Source organism: Alnus glutinosa, chromosome 13, assembly GCF_958979055.1.
Source record: "Alnus glutinosa chromosome 13, dhAlnGlut1.1, whole genome shotgun sequence".
Lineage (NCBI taxonomy): Eukaryota > Viridiplantae > Streptophyta > Magnoliopsida > Fagales > Betulaceae > Alnus > Alnus glutinosa.
In genome coordinates, this window is record NC_084898.1 from 23,048,443 (window position 1) to 23,074,039 (window position 25,597).

Below are 25,597 nucleotides of genomic sequence, written 5' to 3' on the forward strand. Positions count from 1 at the left end.
CAAAAAGTCTGCCCTTCCAACTCCGATGAAAGCAACCTAATAAAAAAACCATTTACAACTTCAGTTTGCTCCTAAGAGAAGGCAAACAAAAAGGTTGGCTCTGCCAATTGCTATGAAATATGGTGCATATATATATATATAAAAGAATAATGATTCATTGCTATTGTTTTATATAATTTTTCATTATCTTATTTACGAAGTAAAAGTCTTTTATTTTATTTTATTTTTAAAATTCAAAAAAATAGTAAGAATCACCCACACAAATGAAGTGGTGAAAAAAAAATTGTATAAAAAAGTCACGATGAATCACTTCTCTATATATAAATATTAAGGGGAATATATAAGGGGAGGAGAGCATTACGCTGACAGGCTTTTCATTTTAGTGTTCGTATTTGACGTGCGCTGTGGGATTTTGAGGACGGATATAAAAAGTGGGTCTTCTTCTCCATTTCTTCTAGTGTGTGTACCAAGTATTTGTGCTCATGTTGATGGGTTGGTGTTTTTGGAGGACATGAAAAAGGTCAAGGTTAGGCCTGTGAGAGAGCTGTATGGTGGTCCTGAGGAGGAGCCGATAAAGGCATGTGCTTGTGCTGCTTCTTTCTCTTTCTCTCTCTCTCTCTCTCTCTCTCTCTGTTTCTTTATGATTTTTGTTTGTGTAGTTTGTCTGTCTCTGGTTCTTGGTGGGGGTTAATGGGTCATTTTTGGGTGGAATTGGTTGGTTTTATTATGTGGGTTAGTCTTGGTTTTACATTCCAAGTTGTCATTTTGATGGAATTCGTACTTTGATTGGGAGCATTTGGCGTAAACTTTATGTTTTTTGTGAATTATTTTGATGGGTTTATGGGTTTCTTTGATGTTAAGGGAAAAGGTATTCTATTTACCTGTTTTTTTTTTTTTTTTTCCTTCGCAAAATTTTTAGTGGTGAAAGTTGTAAATTTATAGTTTTGAGTTGGATTGGGTGGTTTTAAGTTTGCAGTTCTGTGACGAGTTATGGAGTGGTATGAATTGTTACTGGTGTTGTTCAAAATGTCATAGCGATCATTTAGTTTTAAGTTTTTGATGCACGACAGCTTGCCCGAACTAATTCATTGTCCTAGCAATCATGAATTAATATTTCATATGATTTTTTTTTTCTTTTAATTTCTTTTCCTTACATTTTCTTGGCAACCAACCACAGGAAATATTACATGTCTCTTTTGATTACTTTCTTGCCTGCATTTGATCACACCAACATTTCTTGAAATACTCTTTAAATTGAAAAGACTTTGGTTATATGATATTGTATTGAACTTTAGTTGGGGCCATCTCAGTAGATTTTTTTTATTCAATGTGATGTTGGAAGCTATTGTAGAGTTAAAAGTGTTGGTTTCAGATAGAACAAATGATTTTTAAGGCTATTGAGCACGGTTTTTGCGTATTTCAATTTGCTTTTAGGTTATCCTCTTATTGTAAGTTGTAGTTTCTGGCTTTGCTGGTTTGCTAGTAGAATAATGGAACAGAATAGGAATATACTTGGATTTTTTTTCTTTCATAGGATGGATATGTTTTTATTTTTTTATTTTTTCTACTGAGACAATCGGCATTTTATTCTCATTTTTCAGCCTCCTCCCAATCTGTTACACTAGAAAATTAGTCCCACATTAGACAGATCGATTACCCCTCATGGGGGCGGATTACTCACATTGGGATTGTGTTGGAAAATAGTGTTTTTGTCTACAGACATTTTCAAGCTTTCCCAAAACACAATTTTGTGCTTTTTTAGAGAAAAAAAGTCAAATAAGTACATTTTAAGTTTTTTACTAATTGGATTCATTTTTGCTTGGCAGAGCTTTTTATGTATTAAAAGTACTTTTTAAGATCCTTAACGCAATCTCAAACCAGGTTTAAGTCTCACATTAGTCCCTTACTAGGTGAAACTGAGTTTTATAAGTGATTTTAAGGACCTCAAATTGTAATTTGATTAGTCTTTTGGAGTGATAAGCACTTTTTTGGTCACTACAAATGGTATCAGAGCAACTTAGTAACATTACGTGGGACTAAGGTACTACATGACATAGACCCTGACAAGGAGGACGTCAGGGATTTGAGTGAGGGAGATTGCGACACCAAAGAAAGGTAGTCTTATATTGGAAAGATGGATTGCCCAAATTGAGTGAATAGATTATAAAGGTACTCATGTTTGTTAAGTCCCACATTGGTTCTTTACTAGATGAGATTGAGCTTTATAAGTGATTCTAAGGGTTTTAATTGTAACTTGACTAGTCATTTTGAAGTGATAGCACAAATGTGGTTTGCATTTTTCCTAGGTTGGTACATCATCCCCTCAAAAAGTTTAACTATGTTGCATGAACACTTCGACCCATATAAGGTTTCAATAATTAAGCTCACAAAAGCTCTTTTCCTACACAGTTGATCTGATTCATTAGGGTTTGTTATGATATAAATTCAATAATCTACGTATTTGTTGATTCTTCTGCATTTTTTTCTTATTATAGTTTATTTTTCGTCACCTTTTTTTTTTTTTTTTTTTATTAGAATGCTACATTGTTGGCATATCGTACGTATCTAAAGTTGCCTATCTGGCACCATGCATCTGTTTCAGATAACCATTGTGCTTGTATAAATGCAACATTATGAGTAATCTTGCTCAATTTATCTCTTGTTACTTTTGTTTTAATTTTATTTTTTGGTATTTAGCTTTTCCCTTGGATTATGTTTGTTTACGATTTACACCTTTTTTCTTTTTGGTTTTAATTTTTTTTTATAGCATTTGCAGCAGGGTTCATCCTGCACTGAAGAACAATTTGATAGGCATTTCTCGAGCTGTGAATTTCAAATGGGAGAAGAGTCCAGGACATGCAACTTTTCCAGCAGTACATTTCAAAAGCCAGAAGAATGCAGTACGTGCAACGTGTCTGCCACCCCATGCTCATCATCTATGCATCTCGAACGAATGGCATCAGTAATGGGCACCAAGGTTGATGAGTTTTCAGATGAAGCCTGTAAGAGGAGAGCAGCTTGTGGCAACTCTTCTAGTGATGTTGACCTGTTATCTCCTTCGCCGAGTAGTGGATGCAATGGTAGACAGCACACCAGCAGTGAAATAAGCAATGTTTTTAGTGCATGTTGTAGTCATGATTCATTCTCTGAAAATGTAGAAAGTAAAGCTACTTTGAAGTCCACTGATGTTTCAGAAAACATTGAGATGCATGTGAAGGTAAACACTGGCCCTACTGCTGAAGGAAAACATGCTTTTCCAAAAGTGCAAATAATTTATCCTCAAATCTACTCAAATCAGCTTCAGAAGCAGAAAGAAATGGATTGCCTCGGCGATAATGTCTTGTGCATCAGTCGATCAGACTACGCAAAAATGATTGTGGGAGATCATCAGGGTGATGCTAACATGAAGGATTTATTGTGTGCTTCAGCTTCAGTTGATAGCGTTCCTGCTGTTGAAAAGGCTATTAATGATCAACCTGCCTGCCATTATCTGGACCGTAGTAGTCATTTTGACAAAGTGGACAATCATAATCCTTGGAGGCCAAACTTTGGCAAAGACTCTGCGCAGGCTGTAGCAGATATTTCAAGCAAATCAGATCAATCAGAAATTTCTTCCTTAAGAGATTTCTGTGCTGGCGCTAGCTTGCTGAAGGTGTGTAATTTAGATTCTTCATTAGGTGGCTAGTTAATTTTGGTTAATGAAATTCCCTATGGTTTGAAGTTTAATTTCTGTCTTTATTTTCAGGGAGAGCCTTCTGACTGCTCTGAGGAGCAGGTGGAATCATCATTAAAAAGAGTCAGAACCTTCAGGGTTAGTAGACAGATGCAAGATGTGCATAACCATGCTGCATCAATGATAGATGATGCTGGCATGAATAATGGAAATCTGGCGGTTGAAGCTGTATTATGTTCAGATCAAAAGGACCACATTGGGAATTCTAGTGCAGTGGTTGTAGAACTCAATATGCAGGAGTCTCCTTTGCAATCCCAGATTGTTGACTGCAATGATAAATCAATTACATTGGAGGATGAAGTATGTAAATTTTCCTTCCTGTTATATTTTGCTACTGTATACTGCTTTGGCATCGGGTGAACTGCACTTATCTTACCTTATTGGGATGTCATGAATAAATGGGATTTCTAGATATGAAAATGGAGGCTGTTAAAAGCTTAAAATCATTGAAAAACAAGTTTCTTGATCCTTAGAATTGTATATTTTGCTGTCACTTCTTGAAAATTTACAACTAGTTAGATATGCTGTCAAGGCATCCTCAACATTCTCTCTCTCTCTCTCTCTCTCTTTCCCGCCCCCCCCCCCCCCCCCCCCCCCCCAAAAAAAAAAAAAAAAAATTTAAAAATGAAAATAATAATAATAAAAAAAGATGACCCACCCACCCACGGCTGGGCATGGGTCACAAGATTGAATTCAATTTTTTTTTTTTTTAACTTTTTATTTTTTGAAGGGGGTGTTTTGGTCATTTTAATTTCCTTTGTTAGGATTTAAAGGAAAATCTTGATGGAAGGGGGTGATGGAAAGGGATTTGACAATCTAGACACCCACATTGCAAATTTTTTAAGTTTAGGGGGGACATTGAAAGAGCATTGGTAGTTTAGGGGGTTTAAGTGAAGTTTCCCCTAAAAATAAAATAAAAGACTGTACTGCCCACATTGCTGAATGCTTGTTTAGCAGGTCTAAGATTGCCTAGGTGGTGCTTTGCCGTATAAAATTATATGAGCTCCTATACGGAGACATATACACTGAATTTCTGTTTAAATACTTTCTGTAAATTGAAGGCTGGCATAAGAGTTCTTGAGATAGCAATACATAGGAAATGATGTGCTCTGTACTGTCCTATATCTTATATTATAATTTTCTTCTGAAAGTCAGTAACTTGTAATTTATGTCATTATCATTTTGATGGTTTAAGAAGGTAGTGCTTTCGGATTATCAGATATGGTTATAAGTGTTCATTTTATGATATTTATGGCTGTTGAGATGTGTATTGCTCAACATATTCACTCTGTTAATACATGCAATTTTTTAGATAACTTACTGATTTGATGGCCATAGTTTAAGAACTATAGTAAGTTTTAATATTAATTGCCTAGCACATGCTAATTGTCATGGCACTGCCTCATAAGACATGCTGGGAAAAAGTTCAGATTAAATGCTGCTTAATCAGCAGTTTTAGGAAGACATCCCATTGTGTAATTGGCAGATGATAGTGTTAGTTGACATAACTGGAATAAGTTTTGATTCTAGATTAGTATTTTGAACAGTTTCAAAGGTGTTAAAGATTAAGTTCAGATAGAATGTGTGGAATGGGACTTTAGCAGAACTAAGAGCAATGGCATGAGCATGGTGAAAATGGATGGTTTAGTCCTAGCAAAATGAAAGAAGAAAAGAGGGAAAGAAAGAAAGAAAATTGATTGTGTAGAATCTAACTTGACCTTTTAGATAACTTGGATTGTTATCCATAAGGAACGCGAGTTTGAATAAGATATCATCAATTGGAGGAAATGGAGCCTTTAAACTTAAAAGGATAAAATTTAGACCAGCTATTCTTTACGTTATATTCTGATACTGACTCAAGGTAAAACAATGTTTAATAGATGTAGCAGTCAAAATGAAGGAGTTATGAAGCTAGATGTTATTAGGCAACTTAGGCTACAACATGTCCTTCTACTGATTAGATTGCTATTCTCATCTAAACATATTTTGAAGTCTGTTCAAATTTTGTAAGTTCAGTTACATAGTACTTCAAGAATGCTAATTAGATGGAATAAATCTAGAACTTATTTGAACTTATATGATAAAGAAGAAACCTTTGAAAGCCTAAATATAAGAGGAGAGAGATGCCTTGGACTGAGAGTCTATACCTGAAATCAATAGTAAGGATTCTGAAGATAAGAACTTCATGTCAAGCCTATTATTCATAACAAGCTGTTTGTTCTTGACCAAATTAGGTCCAATGTATTATAAATTACAAGGCCTTTTTTGAACCCAAAATGTTTGCTAGTTACTAAATTTGGTAATGTTCCTTAAATACCTATAACTAACTCATGATTGAAATGAATGCTAAACTGAAAGCTTGTAAGAAACTGGTTACTCAAATAAGTACAATGATCGCATTTCCAACTCTTAAACCCTCCTGCATCAGGGGCCTCAAATCTTAGGGTGGTCACAGAAGAAAAGACAGATTTAGAGAAGTTAGGCTTCGCAATGGCAGACATCATTTAAGATGGTCTTTTCGTGTGTTATTAAGATCAAGTAACGCACTAATAAAGAAAAAGTAAAATGTAGATTGAGGTGGGAGGAAAGACATTATTACTAATAATTTAGTAGAAAATATTGCCCTAGATAGTGTTGATATACAAAGCTGAATTTCTGTGGCTGACCCCATGTAGTTGGCTATAAAGTCTCATTGAGTTAGTTGGAGTTAGCCTAGTAAGTCAATTGGAAAATTTGATTGGTTTCTACGTCTTTTTTTGTATGGTATCAAAATAATTTTAATTATCGATTGTTTAGTTTCTATATCTCCAAAAGATTCATTGAATTGGTTTTCCCTGTTTGATTGATGGTTACTCAAGCCTAATGGCCTTGACTTGGAGGGGTTCCTCGTCATTTAAAAAAAGAAAAAAAAGAAAAGCATTATGTTGCTATCCAAATAACTTCTTGGCGATGTTGGTGTGTATAAAAAAAAATTAAAAAAAAAAAATCTTGGTGATGATGGTGATGAATGCTTAAATTATTAATGTATTTGAGATCATTTTCATACCATTTCACAAATTTGTATGACTTGCACCAGTCTATGGTCCAAATTTAGATTACCCAGTTTCTTCAATCTTACTGAAGCCTTAGATCCAAAACTGGTTGTCTTAGCATGGTTTTTCGCCATTCAATTCTATATAGAATAATGGCCTTCAGTCCATCTTTAACAATCATGACTCTTACAACATGTTGGTTAAATGAAATTAGGGTACATATTTTAGACATGAGCTGATACAGATGAACTTAATGGACATATGCAACATACACGATCACTTGTTGATACTGAAGTCTAACATTCATTACTACATAAGAGAATTAGATAAGACCATGATTAACAAAAACGTAAATTCTGCTACTGCACCATTGAATTTATTTGAACTTTTTTATGCATATTCCATGAAAACAATGGTTGAAGTCTTAAAAATGTTATGATTTAACTTGCTTATCTGACAAAGCCAAGCTAAAATTATGATTTAACTTGCTTATCTCTATTATTTTTGTCTTTCATCTCAATCTATATGTTTGTGTTATGCTTAGTTTTTCATCACCGTTTCGCCTTTATTTTTTTTTGTTTGTTTCTTTATAGATATAGCACCTTTATACTGCATTTATTGTCGACATAATAACATTTACATTCTGTTTTGAGCAACAGGTAAGTGTTTGTGATATCTGTGGTGATGTAGGCTGGGAAGAGTCGCTTGCTATTTGTAGCAAATGCTACGATGGCGCTGAACACATGTAAATATCTTCTGGAGTTTTTACTCTCTCTCTCTCTCTCTCTCTTTGCCTTTTAAAAGCAAACTAGGTTTATGAGTGTTCCATCATTTTCTTCCCTTTCCACGAAGATGAAAGATTGAAGTTTTGTTTTGTATCAAACAGCTATTGCATGCGTGTTAAGCTGGACAAAGTTCCTGAAGGCGATTGGGTGTGTGAAGAATGCATGCTTGGGGAGCAGATGGACATACGAAATGAAGATGAAGTGCCAAAAACTGCTAGAACCTCAAAAGCATCGTTCATGAATAGAATTGTTAAAATATCTACAATCGCTAGCCCTTTCAGATTTAAGAGTGGTTTAAAATTGAACAGAAAGGGTTCAGATGTTGAGGAAGTCCAAACAAAGAAAGGAGATTCTTCTTCTCTTTTATCAGCTAAGAAACATGCACGAAACTCGGAAGCTGGTCTGGTGACAAAAAGGACTCTTGAAACAAGTGATAAATCATCTAGGGCATCAAGAACCTTCAGTAGATCTCTACTTCATGGGAAGTCTTCATTTAAGAATTCAGGTAAGACAAAATCAAGCCAGCCCATCAAGTCACTTCTCTAGTGACCAATCTTTTAATTATATTCCTGACGATGAATGCTTACCAGCAATGACAGGTGATAAATCACCCCAATTGCAATCACAAACTCAGTTGCAGCGGGGTGAGTATCTGCTTCATAGCTTTAGGGCACAAGCCTGTGTTGTTCATTATAATGTTTTCTCTGGGTTGTTGTCTATTTAATTTAAGATTTTCCCACAACAGGTTCTCTTTTTAAGTCGAAATCATTTAACATTACGGACTCGAAAGTGAAAGGCCAACTTGCAAAAGGTGTCAATGTCCAAAAGAAAATTTTTGCCAGCATTACTACTGTTGAGGACAGGAGAAAGGAAGGACGTTCCAGAATACTGTGTAAATCCTTGTCATTTGATAATGCTAGGTTACACCTTTCAAATGCTGCCGATGTAAAGGTTACAATGCTGTCTCCTAATTGTTCTCATCTTGAGGAGTTTAGGAATTTAGGCCATACAAAAGAATGCAAGTCAACTCAAGGGAAGTATGCGTCTGAATTACACTCTACAGTAAATTCACCAGTTGCTAATTCTGGTATCTCATCATTGAGTGTAAAAGAAAATGCATCTCATGGCGAAACATTCTCATCAGTATCCAACTACCATGACCTTGAGGCCGTCCAGGGTCATGAGCTATCGAATAATTCATTGAACCCATTTAGTCATCTGGTGCAGCAAGGCTTAAAATATCCAGATGGGTTTGATGATGTGAGCCGGCATGTTGAACACTCCACAGAAGCAGCTTCTGTTGCAAAAGCAAACCATTCAAATACCATGTTTCCGTCCAATGAAATGCCGTACTTGAGAAACTTTCCATGGTTTACGGCAGCCATTCCGTCTCTAATTTCTGCTGTTCCACAGCTTCATTGCATATGGCAGTATGGTCTTTTGCTCTTTTCTGAAAGTTCATTGCCAGTGTTTGTTTTAACTCAACTCACTTTGGTACCTTGCTAATTATGTCTCATGCAAGAGTATCTGAATTCATGCAGAGGCGAATTTGAAATGCAGAGAAGTGTAAAACTTCCAAGTTCTTGTAACGGGATACAAGCGCACCTATCAACTTGTGCTTCACCTAAAGTTCTTGAAGTAGTTCTCAAGCTTCCTCAAAAAATTATATTTGAGGAAGTACCCCGCCTGAGCATTTGGCCAACTCAGTTCTCTGAAAATCATGCTACAGAAGATAATATTGCACTCTACCTTTTTGCCAAAGACCTTGGAAGGTAACGTATAGGCATTTCGTTGTGTAAGTCAAAGTGCTCCTTATGCTGTCATTCACATTTATATGCTTTTTATGCAGCTACGGAAGAAACTACAAGAGCCTGCTGGAATGCATGATTAAGAATGACTTAGCACTCAAGGGAAATTTGGATGGAGTTGAACTGTTAATTTTCACATCTAACTTTCTGCCTGAAAAATCTCAGCGTAAGTAGCATTGACCTTAACTTCTATATTAGTATAGAAATTTATTTGGAGACCCGCTTACAAATTCATTCACTTCTTCAAATTATATTATTTTTTCTTGGCAGGTTGGAATAAATTATTGTTTTTTTGGGGTGTATTTCGAGGAAGAAGGGTTAGCTGCTCACAAGACATGCAGAGTTCCAAGAAGGTACTGATATATTCCCTAGAGTAATTACTCAATGTTAAGTGAAACGTAAGTCTTCAAGTTCTTCAAATACACTTGGTAGCTTTGTGTTCAAGAAAAATTTATTGGATTTCATGCATCTATTGTATGTAGGATAGAAACTCATAATGCCACGTGTGAAATTTTGGTGTTTTGTTGATTGAAATACTTATGCTTCTTTCTTCATTTATTGATTAATTATCTTGATTTGGTTAGAGAACCTCAATTTCCTTGCCAAAAGTCTGTTAATATTGAATTAAAGAGCAAAGTGTTCCTTAACTGTAAATTTTGATCATCCAGTTTTGGATTATTGAGCAACATATTCGTTACCCTAGAGTATCAGAATTTAGCACTGATGTATTTGTTCTTCCTGCAGAGAGAAGAAAGAGATGCTAAAAGGCAGGAAACAGATCTCAAACCTTGTTTTCAAGAAAGTGGAGAATATATTGTAGACCAAGAACGTGAATGTAAGAGGATGAAGAGTTGTTTCAGTGTGGCGAATGGATGTGATGGTTCTACAGGCACAAAGTATTTTGGTGATAGACTTCCATCTGGTATAAATGGCTTTGCTCCTTCCTTTTCCTTGGGGAATCTCAGATGGGGTGGAGTCTATGATTTGGCTGCATCTTCACCAGAGAGGCAAGTACTTCCGACAGATGAAAGGGATCGATCGGAACACGGGGTTCTAAATCTTGAGCTTTGCTTGGGAGTCGAAAACAAATCGAACAAGCAGGGAGTCATGCCTTCCTTTCTTGGTATCATGGACAACAAAACTGACCAAGACAAGCATTTTGAGCCACTGGTTAACAAAAGCAATAAAGATAATGGTGAAGTCTCTTTATCACTATCTCTTTCCCTTGCATTACCTTTCTCCAACAATTAGCAAGTGTGAAAGCTTGCAAGAACAAAGCAGTTGTTGCATGAGAGGCATGCTGTGAAAAAACCTCGCTGTCACTTTCTGGAGGCTTTGCAAGCTCTTAGATATAGAAAGATATACTGTGAATAGGATGAACAAAAAAAAAAAAAAAAAAAAAAAAAAAAAAAACTTTTAATGTATACCAGTAGCATGATGACGACCCTAATCTTATTTAATAGAAGCCAATTTTCCATCTGGTTTAGAATTTATGTAAGATTTCTAAGTTTTTGTTGTTTTGGTTTGATTCTTGCTTGAAATTTGGTTCAATTAGTTATTCATCAGAATATTTCTTCCTTTGGTTCAAAAGGCTTTATACATAAAAACGTGCAACTTAATTTATTTTTTTTGTGTAAGATTTCTAAGTCTTTGCACGTTTTTGGCCCATTATTAGCTCTATGTAATAATGTAAGCGAAAGTTTCTTGATTTTTTTTTTTTTTTTTAATAAAAAAAAAAAATTAAAAATCTCTGACCCAATGGAAAATAAGATAAGACAAAAAATTTCAAAAATCCCTTTTTAATATCTATTAAGTCATTATGAGTTTGTTACTCTTCTGAATTAGATTCTATAGGGCTTATTAGTGCTTTTCTACAAGGTAATTGTTGCTAGTAGCATTTGCAAAGTGGAGGAACATAGAAATCAAAATAAGCAAGCATATGGTCTACCTCTTTAACTTAGCCTCCTTCTTTAGGATTTTTCGTTAAATTCAATATATATATATATATATATATATTAAAATGACAATAATACCTTGCATCACATAAAAAGAAAAAAAAAAGAAAAAAAAGAAAAAAAAGAAGAAGAAGAAAAGTAGAAGCAAGCCGTAGGTCTCCATGGCTAGGGAATTTATTTATTTATTTTTATTTTTTTTTTAATCTAAAAGCATTATTGTATTTTCCTAGAACTGATAGGGATAGGGATATAATAGATATTTTATCTATTTTCTGTTGGATTTAACAAAAAAATTATAATGTAGGGAACTAAGTGAAAGGGCTAGACAGTTTGGGAGGGTAATTGCAACTTTTTTAAGTTTGTAGGACATTGGAATTTAAATGTAACTTCGAGAGAATAAGTGTAGTTTTCTCAAATTTTTACCTTATAATCTGTTTGTTTCGGCGTAAAATATTTTTGGCATTTTTCGGTATTTGGTGTGGGCGAAAATAATGGTCAACGGAAATCATTTTCAGTTTGACCGTAAAAGCTTCTTTAATTTTTAGACAACGATTTAAAACTGTAAATCGTTTTCAGAATTTAAAACTCTTCATTTTTGCACGCACGTTTGTGAGAATTCGCTATCGCCGGGCATTTGAGTTTGTTGGTAGCTCGAATCTATCACCGAATGTCCCGAATTTTGGTATCTGATTGCCAGAATCAGGCGGCACTCGTCTGATTCTGGTGATGGTCGGCCGTCAGAATCCTACGACGTCCGGCCGCTGTTGCCGGATTTCGACAAACCAGATTCTGGCCAATACAACCGGAGTTCGGCTGGAGCTGGCCAAATCTGGACAAATTCCGGCCATATTAGACCAGATTCTGGCTAGATCTGGCCAATCTAGCCGAAATCTGACGACAGTGTCCGGACATTGTCGGATTCAAGCGGTGATTGTCAGATTTCGTTTTTCGTCATTGGAGATTTTTTCGTGCAAGCCAAACGCCGAAAAATATTTTTGAAAAGAAAAATAATTTTATCGAAAATATTTTAAGAAGGAAATCGTTTTACGTCGAAACAAATAAAGTATTATTTGAAATTCTTTTCAAAACCCAAAACTTAAAACATTTCTCAAAACTTCACCAAATCTACCACCCATATCGATCTTTCAATTTTGTTGTCTATTTACTTTTCTATTTATTTATTTATTTATATATATACTCGTAAGAATAAATTCTATTTATCCTTTTGTTGTCTATTTGTCAATTAACATAGGTGACAAATTTGCGTGCTATATACTCTACAAGTATATGCTTTGTACACTCTCATATGGGTTGACGTCCAAACAATATTCCAAATTCATAAGCCTACGTGTACAAAAGGATTGCCAGAAATAGCATTATCCCCACGCGTCCTTCCCTCATAGGTCGACTGGATATTCCCACACCGCCATCGCACACTGCCTATGAATCCAAAACCAAAACAATTCACTCCTCTCATCTCTCTCACCGTCCGATCTTCCCACATCACAGATCGGACAGCCCCAAACGCCCCCCTCTCTCTACACAAAACGTACGGTCAATCATCAATCATTCCTCGGAGCTCACCAATGGCCAAGACGAAGACCAAGACCGTTACCTGAAAGGAACTCACGTTGATGTCGCTAAGTTCGACGACGTCGTTTCCGGCCATAGCCGGAGCGTGCACGAAGCTTGGCGAGTTTCCGGCGAGGAAGAGCAGGAGGCTGTGCTTGGACGGAGGGAGGCTTCCGATACGGTCTGTTCGGGGCTCGGCGGAGCGGAGTAGAGAAGGTATTGATGGGAGAAGAAGAGAGGGAGGAGAGAGTGGAGGACGAGGAGGGTTCACGAGCCCGGCCATGGAGGTGACCACATTTGATCAGAGCTTCCACGAGACCGAGTTCCCCGTATGGGAGAAGATCGGCGCTGTGGTCAGACTCAGCTACGGAATCGGTCTGTTCCATTCTTTCATTCATTTCTTTGATTTATTTGTTTGTTTCGAATTCTTCAATGCTATATTGCTAATTTGCTACGAGGTACGTGTCTGGTGCAAACACGCCACTTTTCTTTTCCTTTTTCCGCAAAGCAATAATTTGAGCTTCAACTAAAAAGTATTCTTTCTTTCTTTCTTCTTTTTCTTGGGGTCTTTTTTTTTTTTGTTTCTAGGTTCTTTAAGTTCTAGTTTTCATTTTCAAAATTAAAGGGTTCATATTTTGTTTACCTCGGTATTTATTTCACGTGATATGCAATGATTTAAAGAAAAATTAAGGGTATTTCATGTGTGATAAATGCTAAAGTGGAAAAATTTAAAACTATTTAATTTGAGAATAATGGGTCGGATTTAAGGGACTTTAACAAGTACAGTTCAAATTTATCACAGGGTGGACATTTGTGATACACATGGCTTCATGGTTCAAATTACATCATTAGTTTGTAACCAAAATGTATCAAAATTTGGTTTACGTATAGCGGTATAGGGGCAATTTGGCTTGGGGAATCTGGGATTCTCACTAAAGCTATTAATTACAGAATCCTGCGTTTCTGGAATTAGTTACCTGGGAACGTGGGATTTTCTTATTTAACTTGCCATGTGGTATTCCTGTTAGATTCCCGGGAATATAACATTTCTGCATCTGATGAGACTAAAATTCCTAGGAATGATAATAGGTTTTTAAAGGAGTATCCAAATTACTTGTCTAAATTCATGCAAGGAAGAGAGAGAGGAAAGAGAGGAAAAACTGTGTACTCTGCTGATATTCTTTCTAAGTTCTTTTTTTTTTTTTAAAAAAAAAAAAAATCATAATGTTTATTCTGGTTTTGTTCTACCAGGTATATATGGTGCAATGGCTCTAGCAGGAAGGTTTATATGCTCAATCTCTGGAATTGATTCTATGGGTGGTTTCCACCCATCATTAGATGCCATATTAGGAGGACTTGGATATGCAGCTCCTCCAATCATGGCCCTCCTGTTTATACTAGATGTAAGATTTGATTTAGTTTTAGAAAACCCCTTTTGTTTTCTATCGTGCTTTAGTTGATTTGTGATTTGTGCTTATATGACTTCCTGGCTTCCTGCATCCTGAGCAAATTACATTGTTTGGGTCTTAATGGACAGAATATCTTGGTTTAGTGTCTTGCAAGAACTGCTTCAAGTCATAAGTTATCCATTTTTTAAGTAGATTTGACTTTTGAATTTGGGACTTATTTGTTTTATACACACACACACACACACAAAATAACACCTTAACAAATTGACTTGGTGACAGGATGAAGTTGTGAAGTTGTCACCTCATGCTCGTGCCATCAGAGATGTGGAGGATGAGGAGCTATGGAACTTCTTTTATGGAATGTCACCATGGCAGGTAGATTATATAAAGCTGTGTGGTTTTTACGTACTTTACCAACTTCATTTGGCTGTAGTGTAAGGGAAATGGTTTAATCATCCTTGCTTTTTGTAGTTTATACTAGTTGTTGCTGCAAGCTCAGTGGGAGAGGAGCTTTTCTACCGGGCTGCTGTTCAGGTATCTTCTCATAAAGATGTCTTGTTTCTACCCTTAAGCTATTCTACACTATAAAAGCCAAGGAATAATATTGTATTGAAAAATATGTGGCACAGTCGTCTCTGTGATAAAATCACACTAAGTTGATTCTATTTTGAAGTGCAAGATTTTTGAAGCGCTAAGTTAAATATTAATTTGTTTTGCCGTATTTTTCAAGCTGACCCGGTTACTGTGTGAGCATTCTGGAAGCTTCAGATCCTAGATTCAATCATCCACCCACTAGCTTTCTGGAATTTTCAAGATTTGTAATCCTGACACAATATTCAGCATAGTTTACATAATCATCCATACAATGTATTTCACATTCATACTAAGAAACATTTGAAACTTTTTTTTTTTGATAAGTAAACTAAGAAACATTTGAAACTTTGGAAGGCATTAACTAGGTTACCTTTTTTTTTCTTCATAATTTTGTTGAAGTACATGGAATCTATACAATTAATTTATCACATTTCTGCCATAGATGTTAAATCATGGTCCTTTAAAAATCCTATTCTGCTTTACTTCATTCTTACTAATATATGTTTTCTTTTTTGTGCAACTTCATAGGGAGCGCTGGCTGATATATTTTTACGGGGAACTGATTTTTTAACTGATGCTCGAGGAATGGCGTCTCTGGTATGTGCCCAAGTCATGTTTCTTCTTGTCATTAGTAGTAATAGTAACGTATTTCCCTTTGCTGTCTCTCCTGTTGCAAACTTGTTCCATATTTCAAATTAGGGCTCCCATTTTTTTAGTGTAAAGTGAGACTAATTGGTTTTAAGTTTCTTCCAAATGTAGACTGGGGTACTGCCTCCTTTTGTCCCGTTTGCTCAAGCGTTTGCCGCCGTGATTACAGCTGGCCTTACAGGTTCTCTCTATTATGTAGCTGCCTCTCCAAAAGGTTTGACTCTCAGATAGTCATGTTATTAAGGAAACGTTTCCTGAACTTAAAAGTCTCAAGTTTGATTTATGAGTTGCTTATTTTTCCTCCAGATCCTACGTATGTTGTTGCACCTGTTTTACAAACTCGCTCTGGTCGTGAAGATATGAAAAAGCTCTTTGCAGGTTCAGCCCCTTCCCTAAGGGAATTCTTATAACAGTGATTTCCTTTCTTGGTATTTGAAATAATCTTGTTTCATTTCCTTTGTTTGGAAACCACTTTTTCTTTTTAATCAACTTTTGCTTAAATTAGAGTTGGGATCTCCAATAAATGTCATCTTTCGTTTTGCTACTGTTAGTAATGGATAGTGTGGTGGTTATTCCACTTTAGCTAGAATGACAATGAATAACATAAATCGATTTTGGTGAATGATTGCAGCCTGGTATGAGAAGAGGCAATTGAAAAAGATCTATTCTCCCCTCCTGGAAGGCCTGTTAGCACTCTACCTTGGTTTTGAATGGATTCAGGTCAGTCTAGTTTACTTGATCAATCTGTTGTCATGGTAGGTTATAGTCTCAAGAGGATGAAACTAATAGATATAGTTTCTGTATCTTTTGATGCGAATGTGACAGACGAACAATATTCTTGCGCCCATTATCACCCACGGGATATACTCCGCCGTAATATTGGGACATGGCCTTTGGAAAATACACGACCATCGGCGAAAACTACACGAAAGAATCGAGCATCTTAAATTAGAAGGAAAGAACTCAAATAACTTATGAAGGAACTGTACCATGAAGAATAGCCAGATTGTGAAGGAAATTTGTATATTATAACATAGATCATAGATGTTTGTTAGTAGTGTAATATGGTACTTTTTATACGAACAGTGTATAACTTGTAGAACTTTACAGCACACATATTCTGTTAGAGTATATTTGGATTATCCTGTAGTTAGGGATTTGATCAATGAGTATTGTATTGAAATGTAATCTTTATCGAAGGCAATACAATGCTCATCAAATCCCTAACTTCAGGTTAATCCAAATGTACTCTTAACATATTCGAACGGCCAATAATGCCAGCATAAATAATAAGTAAAAAAAAAAAAAGCACTAGCAAACTTTTTTGATGCTTATTGGCCAGTACATATGGCCTCTAAGATATGGAAAATTTCAAAAGTCAACAATGCCTTAATTATCAAAATTGAAGACCTTAAGTTAAGTCCAGCGTTCAAAGACAAAATAGAATGAAAAAAATAAGAGAAATGCTTGGTTGTACACTCTCATCCCACTTCTATCCCACTCTTGTCTACTTGGACCAATAATGTAAGAGATAGTGGAGAGAGTGTAGTGGGACCCATTTTTTTTAACAATATTATTGGTCCAAGTAGGCAAAGGTGGGATAGGAGTGGGATGAGAGTGTACAACCAAGCATTTCTCAAAAAATAAATGCTAAGAAGATATGGAAAGTCTCAAAAGTCATGAAAGCCTTAATTACCAAAATTGAAGGCCTTAAGTTAAGTCCAACATTTAAAGAAAAAATACAATGAAAAAAAATATGCTAAAAATATATAGAAAGCCTCAAAAGTAATGAATACCTTAATTACCAAAATTGAAGGCCTTACGGTAAGTCTAACGTTTAAAGACAAAATAGAATGGAAAAAAATAAATAAATGCTAAGAAGATATGAAAATTCTCAAAAGTCACAAATGCCTTAATTGCCAAAATTGAAGGTCTTAAGTTAAGTCCAGCATTCAAAGACAAAATAAAATAAAAAAAATAAAGAAGCTAAGAAGATGGAAAGACTTTAAGTTTCCATTTCAAATCCTACTCTTTATAAGGAGGAATGCTACAACATCTCAATAATACCAAGAGATGCTCTAGCATTTCATCCTATCAAAAATCCTATATATACTCTTTATAAGTTTCCATTTTTTATCTCAATTTCTCTATTCTAAGTCTTATTCGAATTTGAATTTATCTCTTCTTTTCCATTTTCATTATTTCTTAATAACTTACTATTCAATTCCTTAAAATCATTCTAGAAATTTTTATTTTCAGAACTAAAAGTTTTAACAAAAATTTTACAAATAGAAGAAAATGCTCCAATCGACAAATTAAATTATATAAAAAGACTTGATTCTTTTCCTAATGCAAGTATCGCTTATAGAATTTTATTAACAATACCTGTTACAGTTGCTTCTGCAGAAATAAGTTTTTCAAAATTAAAATTAATAAAATCTTACCTAAGATCATCAATGTCACAAGAAAGATTAAATGGATTAGCCATATTATCAATTAAAAAAGAAATGTTAAAAAAACTCGAATATAAAAATTTAATAGGTAATTTTACATCCCAAAAAGCAAAAAGAATGAATTTTAAATAAAAATAAAAATTAAATAATATTTAATTTTAAATAAAATGCCTCACTTAAACTTCTCGCTTAAGGCCCCAAAATATATCGAGCCGGCCCTGCTTCCATGGCAGAACCTCCAGAAACCACATCAAGCCTCCACAAAATGTCAAAACCTCTAAAAACTACATCAAACCTCTAGAATGTGAAATTTAATTAAGAGCAAGTCTAATAGAACTCAACCACCAATTTTAAATAAACCAACGACCAAAAGTTCATAAACATACTAAACATGAGTAAACCTGCAATCTGGACCGGTTGCAAAACACTGACACCTAGGAAAAAACACCAAATAGAATGGTGAGAAATACACAGGATCTTTAAACCTAAATCAAATATCAACGAAAAAAAAAAAAATTCAGGGGAAATCTTGTCGGAGTGGGGGATGAGAAAAGTGATAGATGAGTTGGTTTGGCTAAAAGATATATATATATATATATATATATATATATATATATATATATATATATATATATATATATATTCTGATGTGTCAAATTTTTATTGGAAGCTATAAAAGTGGTGTTTTACAGTCTATCCTTATAGTAGGGGCTTTCATTAAACATATTCAAGCATGGACCGGTTTCTGGTTTTCTGGAGCTTTGCTTTCAATCATCTATAACTACAATAGAAGAAGAAAAAAAGAAAAGAAAAAGGAGAATGAGTTAAATGAATTAATAATAATGAAAAGTAAATGAATTTATAACCATATACCATGCTTATCAAAGATTTCAATAATCTTCTCCAACTGCTAATTGTTCTTTAACCAGTCTTGTGTGCAAATCAAGGCCTTAACTGTCAATGGAGATAATGACCTTTTAAAGGGATCCAATAGAGCCGAAGCACTGTTCCTATATCAAAATTGTAGTCAAAAAGCAAAAGATAAAAATAACTGATAGTCAAGGAAAATGAAAATTCAGAATGAAGTTATTCTTGATTATCAAAAAGTTCAGAGATCTACATGGATGAAAATCAGATCAGACAACAAAACCGAGCAATACGACCAAAATCATTTCAAAACTTAATGATAGAACAAAATCACTAATCAGCTATCTAAGCACAAAATATGGCAAAAACTTCTACCAAAACCCTAGATCAGCTACATATCCACGACAATCTGACTCAATTTCAGCAATCACACCGATCTATTCACTAGCATAATCTTAATTGAATCATGGGGAATTGATGCCCATTAATCCAAAAAGAGTATAATATGGCATGTTCATGATAAAAAGCAAAATGTGAAGTAGAAAAAAAGTTATATTCTCCTACTATCTTTTTTGGGACGACAGTCATAGACTTCTAAAGTTTAGAATATAGAAAGCGAAAATTAATCACAAAATCTAACAAACACCAAACGTTTACACACTACATCAAATATAACACAGAGATTCATTGTCAAAACTAGATCGAGAGGTTGTAATTCAAAATCAAGTGGTCAAAACCACCAAAATAATCAACCAACAGAAAATTAAACATAAATAATAGAACAGAATCACAGATCGATCTACAAAAAAAACACCAAGATTACTTCAGAAATCGGCTTTCACAAAGAGAAAGCGTAATCTTTTGCTTAGACTTCGTCTGCTTTTTTTTTTTTTGTCACAATGTTGAGAGAGGAGGAAGGGTAAAGTTGGAGTCTTGAAGAATCGAGGAGCTCAGAAGAAGAAGTGGAGTTGCAAGAGACACGTGGCGAAGATAGATGGTTAGATAGAAAGATGCGTGACAGCTAGAATCACTAGTGCGGTCCAAACGGCGCGTCTAAAGAGTGTATTTGGGCCACCGAACTTGGTAAATAAGGGCTAGCTTAATGGGCCTTACGTCGGTCTATTATTATCTATGGCTTAGTGAGCTTAATTGTAATGGGCTATAAATATAAAGCCTCTAGGGTATTAGGGTTATCAGCTGGCATTTACTGCTTTTGTCTTTTGGAGGGTGGCAGCTCGAACTTGCCATTACTGCTATCATTTTAATTCTCCTAATTCTCCAGCTCATTAATATCCCTACCAGAATTCTTCCATTAATTCTCTTTACACCTTAGAATCATATTCCCCTTGCTTCAATTTGGTATCAGAACCCCCGATCCTCGTCTATGAAAACCCACTCTGCTGCAATGGCGGAAGACTACCAACAGTTGGCTCAGCTTCAGAGTCGAGTGACTAGCCTACAAGCCAAGATGGCTACTCAGTCAGAAATTCAGAGCACCCGTGAGGCTGTGGATCGCCTAACACAGATGGTGCAGCTCCTTATGAATGACCGTCCCAAAAATCCCGAAAAACAACCTATCCATACCTCTGAAACCCACACTAAAACCCACATTGAAACCCACTCTCCAAACGGACATCCTCTCCAAAATTCTAAGCCACACCCTCCTAACCTACCCCCCGTCAGCTTTGGCGGTGAGTCCCATTCCTTTCAGGACAGTTCCCATTCCAGGGAGGGCCTTAAACCCAAGACCGTTAGACTAGAGTTTCCGCGATTCGACGGAGATGATATTGAAACTTGGTGTTGCCGAGCTGAGCAATTCTTTGAGATGTATTGCACACCGGACACCTAACCTCTCTCCATTTCTGCCTTCCATATGGATGGCAAAGCTCTGGTGTGGTTCCAAGAGCTCAAGGCCAGCAATGAAGTCTCGTCTTTGACGGATTTCGTTCGGGCTATCCAAATCAGGTTTGGCCGGGGTCCCTATGATGACCCCATGGAAACTCTCTCCAAGTTGAAGCAGGAAGGTTCCTTGGAAGAGTACAAGAACCAGTTCGGCATTCTTGCCCTCAAGGTCCATCGCCTTCCCGATGAGCATAAGCTTAGCTGTTTTTTAGGCAGTTTAAAGGACGAAATCCGGTTACCTGTCCGAATGTTCAACCCAAAAACCCTAGTAGAGGCATACTCCCTTGCCCGCAACCAAGAGGAGTGTTTGTCTAATTTGGCTCGGGGCTTCCAACCACCATGGAGGACTACTCCATTTAATCATTCCCTGTGTAGCATGAGCTCAGAGCTCCCAATTGGAGGTGGAAAGGGAGGGTTTCCTCGGGCGAACACAGTGGGGCAGCCTAAGCTCAACTCGCAAGCTCCGGTGAGGCAAGGGTTCAATCAGAACCGAAGCCCCAACCTGAATCAAGCATTGGTTCTGGTTCAAAAAATCTCCTAGGCACAAATGGAAGATCAAGGTTGTCGGGGCCTTTGTTACTCGTGCGACTCCAAATGGACTCGCGGCCATGTGTGCCATGCCCAAGTTCTTAATTGAGGCTGTGCAAAAGGAGGATGAAGAAGACATAAACCCAGTTTCCCTAGCTGAGGAGGACCCGGGAGAATTCTTCTTGGAAGAATTCCCGGAGATATCACTAAATGCCATCACTGGAACGCCCAGCCCGAAAACCATGCGGATCGTCATAGTCATCCGTTTCCATAGAGTTATTGTCCTCATTGACTCGGGGAGTACCCACAATTTTGTGGATACTAAGTTGGCAACCTCATTGGGAATCTAGCCACAACCCCAAGATGGAATTACTGTCCAAGTAACTAACTGCCAAGAGGTGGCTAGCCTAGGGCGTAGTAGGGAGGTGGAGGTTAAATTACAAGGGGTTGTCTTCTGAACGGATTTGTTCATCCTGCCATTGGCCGGGTGTGACGTCGTTTTGGGTATACAATGGCTCCGAACTCTCGGACCCATTCTTTGGGACTTTCCTGCCCTCACCATACAGTTCTCATTGGGAGGTACTTCATGCACTCTCCAAGGCCTACGGCAAGGGCTTAAAGTCAACCTAGAGGGGGGGGGGGGGGGGGGGATTCTTTTAAACTCCCTAAGATGGAGCAAAAAGGGCTGCTGTTACAACTAGTGGGCCAACCCTTACCCGAGGCCCAAGAGGTTAGGGTAACACAGGCCCAGCAACTCGGCCTAAGGACAGAAAAGCGGCCAGTTATACTCGGCCCATTAGTGGGGGTTCTAACTCGGTTTGAAGGGGTATTTAAGGAGCCCAAGGGCCTTCCTCCCTCAAGAGCCCATGACCATTCCATAGTCCTAGAGGCAGGAGCCCAACCTGTCTCAGTGCGGCCCTATCGGTACCCGTATTTCCAAAAGGAAGAAATAGAGTGCATAGTCCAGGAGCTGTTGGACGCTGGGGTGATCCAGCCAAGTCACAACCCTTTTTCCTCATCGGTCTTGCTTGTACGGAAAGCCAACGGCACATGGAGAATGTGCATGGACTACCGGGCTCTCAACAAGGTGACGGTGAAAGATAAGTTCCCTATTCCCTTAGTTGATGATTTATTAGACGAACTATGGGGTTCTAAGGTTTTTTCTAAGTTGAACCTTCGATTCGGCTACCATCAAATTCGGGTAGTGGAGGCTGATATACCCAAGACAGCCTTTAGAACCCATTCTGGGCACTATGAGTTTTTGGTTATGCCCTTTGGGCTAACCAATGCCCCATCCATATTTCAAATTTTGATGAATCACATATTTCAGCCCTATCTAAGGAAATTTGTGTTGGTATTTTTTGATGATATCCTAATTTATAGTATTGATATGCACACCCACATAGAACATCTCACAAAGGCCTTAACCATGCTTCAATAGCACCAGCTTTTTACCAAGCTCTCTAAGTGTAAATTCGGGTGTTCAGAGGTCGAGTACTTAGGCCACATCATCTCGGGTGAGGGGGTTTGTGCTGACCCGGGAAAGATCCAAGCTATGATTGATTGGCTTCTTCCAAAGACTACCAAGGCACTTCGGGGGTTCCTAGGGCTTACCGGTTACTACCGAAAATTTGTAAAGGGCTATGGATCAATAGCTGCCCCCTTGAAAGCCATGTTGCGCCAGAATTCTTTTACTTGGACAGAGGAGGGCCGAGAAGCATTTCAAGCCCTGAAAAGGGCAGTATCCCAGACCCCTGTCTTAGCCCTCCCGGATTTCTCCCAGCCATTTTTAATCGAATGCGATGCTAGCGGGGTTGGCATAGGAGCGGTTTTAATTCAAAGTAATCGACTAATAGCCTTCTTGAGTAAAGCCCTTAAGGGCAAGGCCTTACACATGTCAGTTTATGAGAATGAGCTATTCGCCTTGGTAACAGCAATCCAAAAATGGAGGCCATATTTATTGGGAAAACCTTTTGTTGTGAGAACCGACCAACAGAGTTAAAAATTCCTGCTGGAACAGAAAGTTGGCACCCCATTCCAACAGAAATGGATCACGAAACTACTGGGATACGACTTTGTAGTGGAGTACAAAAAGGGGGCGAAAAACAGGGTGGCTGATGCCCTGTCAAGGAAGGAGAGATGGGAAGAAGATGGCACCTTATTCTTACTATCTATCCCTACTGTAGAGTGGCTTGAGGAACTCAAGCAGCAATATCAGACTGATGAAGAACTGCAACCCCTATGGGAGAAATGGCTAAGGAATGAGTTGGATGTTCGGAAGTACTCAACCCGAGATGGGGTTTTGTTGTATAAACAAAAAATTATCCTTGAGAATTCCCCTGAAATCAAGGCTCAAGTGCTCCAATTTGTGCATAGTGATCCTATGGCAGGACACTCGGGGTATGACAAAACTATACAAAGGGCTAAGCGGGATTTTTACTAGAAAGGCATGCAGAAGGAAATCAAGAAGTTCATTAGAGACTGTGATGGCTGCCAACAAAACAAGTATGAGAATACTCGGCCAGTAGGGCTTCTCCAGCCTCTCCCCATCCCAACCTGAATCTGGACTGACATATCAATGGACTTCATAGAAGGGTTGCCCCTCTCACAAGGGCACTCAGTGGTTCTGGTCGTAGTGGATAGATTGTCTAAATATAGCCACTTTACAGCCCTTTCTTACCCCTACACTGCTGCCAAGATAGCCCAGCTATTCATACATAATGTATTTAAGCTCCATGGAATGCCCCAATCAATTGTCTCTACCTGGGACACCACATTTACCAGCCTATTTTGGAAAGAGTTATTTCGGTTACAGGGAACTTCTTTGAAGCTCAGCACTAGTTATCATCGACAGACAGACGGCCAGACTGAAGTGGTGAACAAAAGCCTAGAAAACTACCTAAGGTGTTTTGCACAGGACAGTCCTAAAGAATGGAGCCACTGGCTTCCATGGGCCGAATACTGGTACACCACCAGTTGGCATTCGGCTATCAAAATGACACCCTATGAGGTCGTCTATGGGGTTCCACCACCTAGACTCCTTAGCTATGTACCCGGTACTACTTGGGTGGAGGCAGTGGACGAAGTGCTCCGCAACCGTGAGCAAATCTGCCATCTGCTTCAACACAACATCAAACAGGTCCAACAACGCATGAAAAAATATGTGGATCTAAGGAGGACCGAGCGGGAATTAAAAGTGGGTCAAAGGGTTTACTTGAGGCTCCAGCCGTACCGACAAAACATCGTCGCCCATAGACGCTCCTTGAAGCTCTCTCCTCGGTTCTACGGGCCGTTTCGAGTGCTCCGACGCGTGGGAAAAGTGGCCTATGAGATTGAGCTCCCACCGGAAGCTCGTATTCACCCTGTCTTCCACGTGAGCTAGCTAAAACCGAAACTGGGATCTGCAGTGGTGCCCTTGCCAAAATTGCCTCCTGTTGACGCCCGAGGGGTTCTCCAACCATAACTTGTGGAGGTGTTGGATTGCCGATCTTGGCCGAAGAACAATCGGGCTCTCGTCGAAATACTCGTTCGCTGGGACGGGCAAACCGCCGACGACGCCACTTGGGAAGAATACCACCGTTTCAAGGATGCTTACCCACACCTTGTGGGCAAGGTGTTCTGATCGTGGGGGTAGTTGTCACAGTGCTGAGAGAGGAGGAAGGGTAAAGTTGGAGTCTTGAAGAATCGAGGAGTTCAGAAGAAGTTCGAAGAAGAAGTGGAGTTGCAAGAGACAAGTGGCGAAGATAGATGGTTAGATAGAGAGATGCGTGACAGCTAGAATCACTAGTGCTGTCCAAATGGTGTGTCTAAAGAGTGTATCTGGGCAACCGAACTTATTAAATAAAGGCCAGCTTAATGGGCCTTATGTGGGTCTATTATTATCTATGGCTTAGTGGGCTTAATTGCAAGGGGCTATAATATAAAGCCTCTAGGGTATTAGGGTTATCAGCTGGCATTTACTGCTTTTGTCTTTTGGAGGGTGGCAGCTCGAACTTGCTATTACTGTTATCATTTTAATTCTCCTAATTCTCCAGCTCATTAATATTCCTACTAGAATTCTTCCATTAATTCTCTTTACACCCTAGAATCATATTCCCCTTGCTTCATTTTTCTTCTTTGTGTTAATGGGCATACTTTGAAGTTTTGAACGACGAAGTCACCAGATCTGTAGAGAAACAAAGAAAGACGAAGTCACGAAGGGTGAGAAAGATCAAAGTCGAAGAAAAAGAACTGAAGAACCCTAAGTGAAGGGGTGAATACCGTGTAGCCGTGTAGGGCCGAAGAAGAAGAAAAGCTGAAGAAGCTTAGGTG

At 37.8% G+C, this 25,597-nt stretch overlaps 2 protein-coding genes across 2 annotated transcripts; both read left to right on the plus strand.

Moving 5' to 3' along the window:
- The first annotated feature begins 339 nt into the window (after positions 1-339).
- LOC133854214 (protein PARALOG OF AIPP2-like) lies at positions 340-10,884 on the plus strand. Its single transcript, XM_062290302.1, has 11 exons — positions 340-577; positions 2,768-3,652; positions 3,746-4,033; positions 7,425-7,510; positions 7,652-8,055; positions 8,141-8,194; positions 8,296-8,980; positions 9,092-9,322; positions 9,400-9,524; positions 9,629-9,711; positions 10,103-10,884. Exons 1-11 carry the CDS (start codon positions 512-514, stop codon positions 10,607-10,609), a joined length of 3,414 nt encoding a protein of 1,137 aa, XP_062146286.1. The 5' UTR covers positions 340-511; the 3' UTR covers positions 10,610-10,884.
- Positions 10,885-12,769: 1,885 nt separating this feature from the next.
- LOC133854968 (uncharacterized) lies at positions 12,770-16,621 on the plus strand. The gene is made up of 9 exons (XM_062291248.1): positions 12,770-13,260; positions 14,137-14,288; positions 14,574-14,669; positions 14,766-14,828; positions 15,417-15,485; positions 15,648-15,750; positions 15,843-15,914; positions 16,168-16,256; positions 16,362-16,621. The coding sequence occupies exons 1-9, from the start codon at positions 12,948-12,950 to the stop codon at positions 16,512-16,514; spliced, it is 1,110 nt and encodes a 369-aa protein (XP_062147232.1). The 5' UTR covers positions 12,770-12,947; the 3' UTR covers positions 16,515-16,621.
- The last annotated feature ends 8,976 nt before the right edge of the window (positions 16,622-25,597 follow it).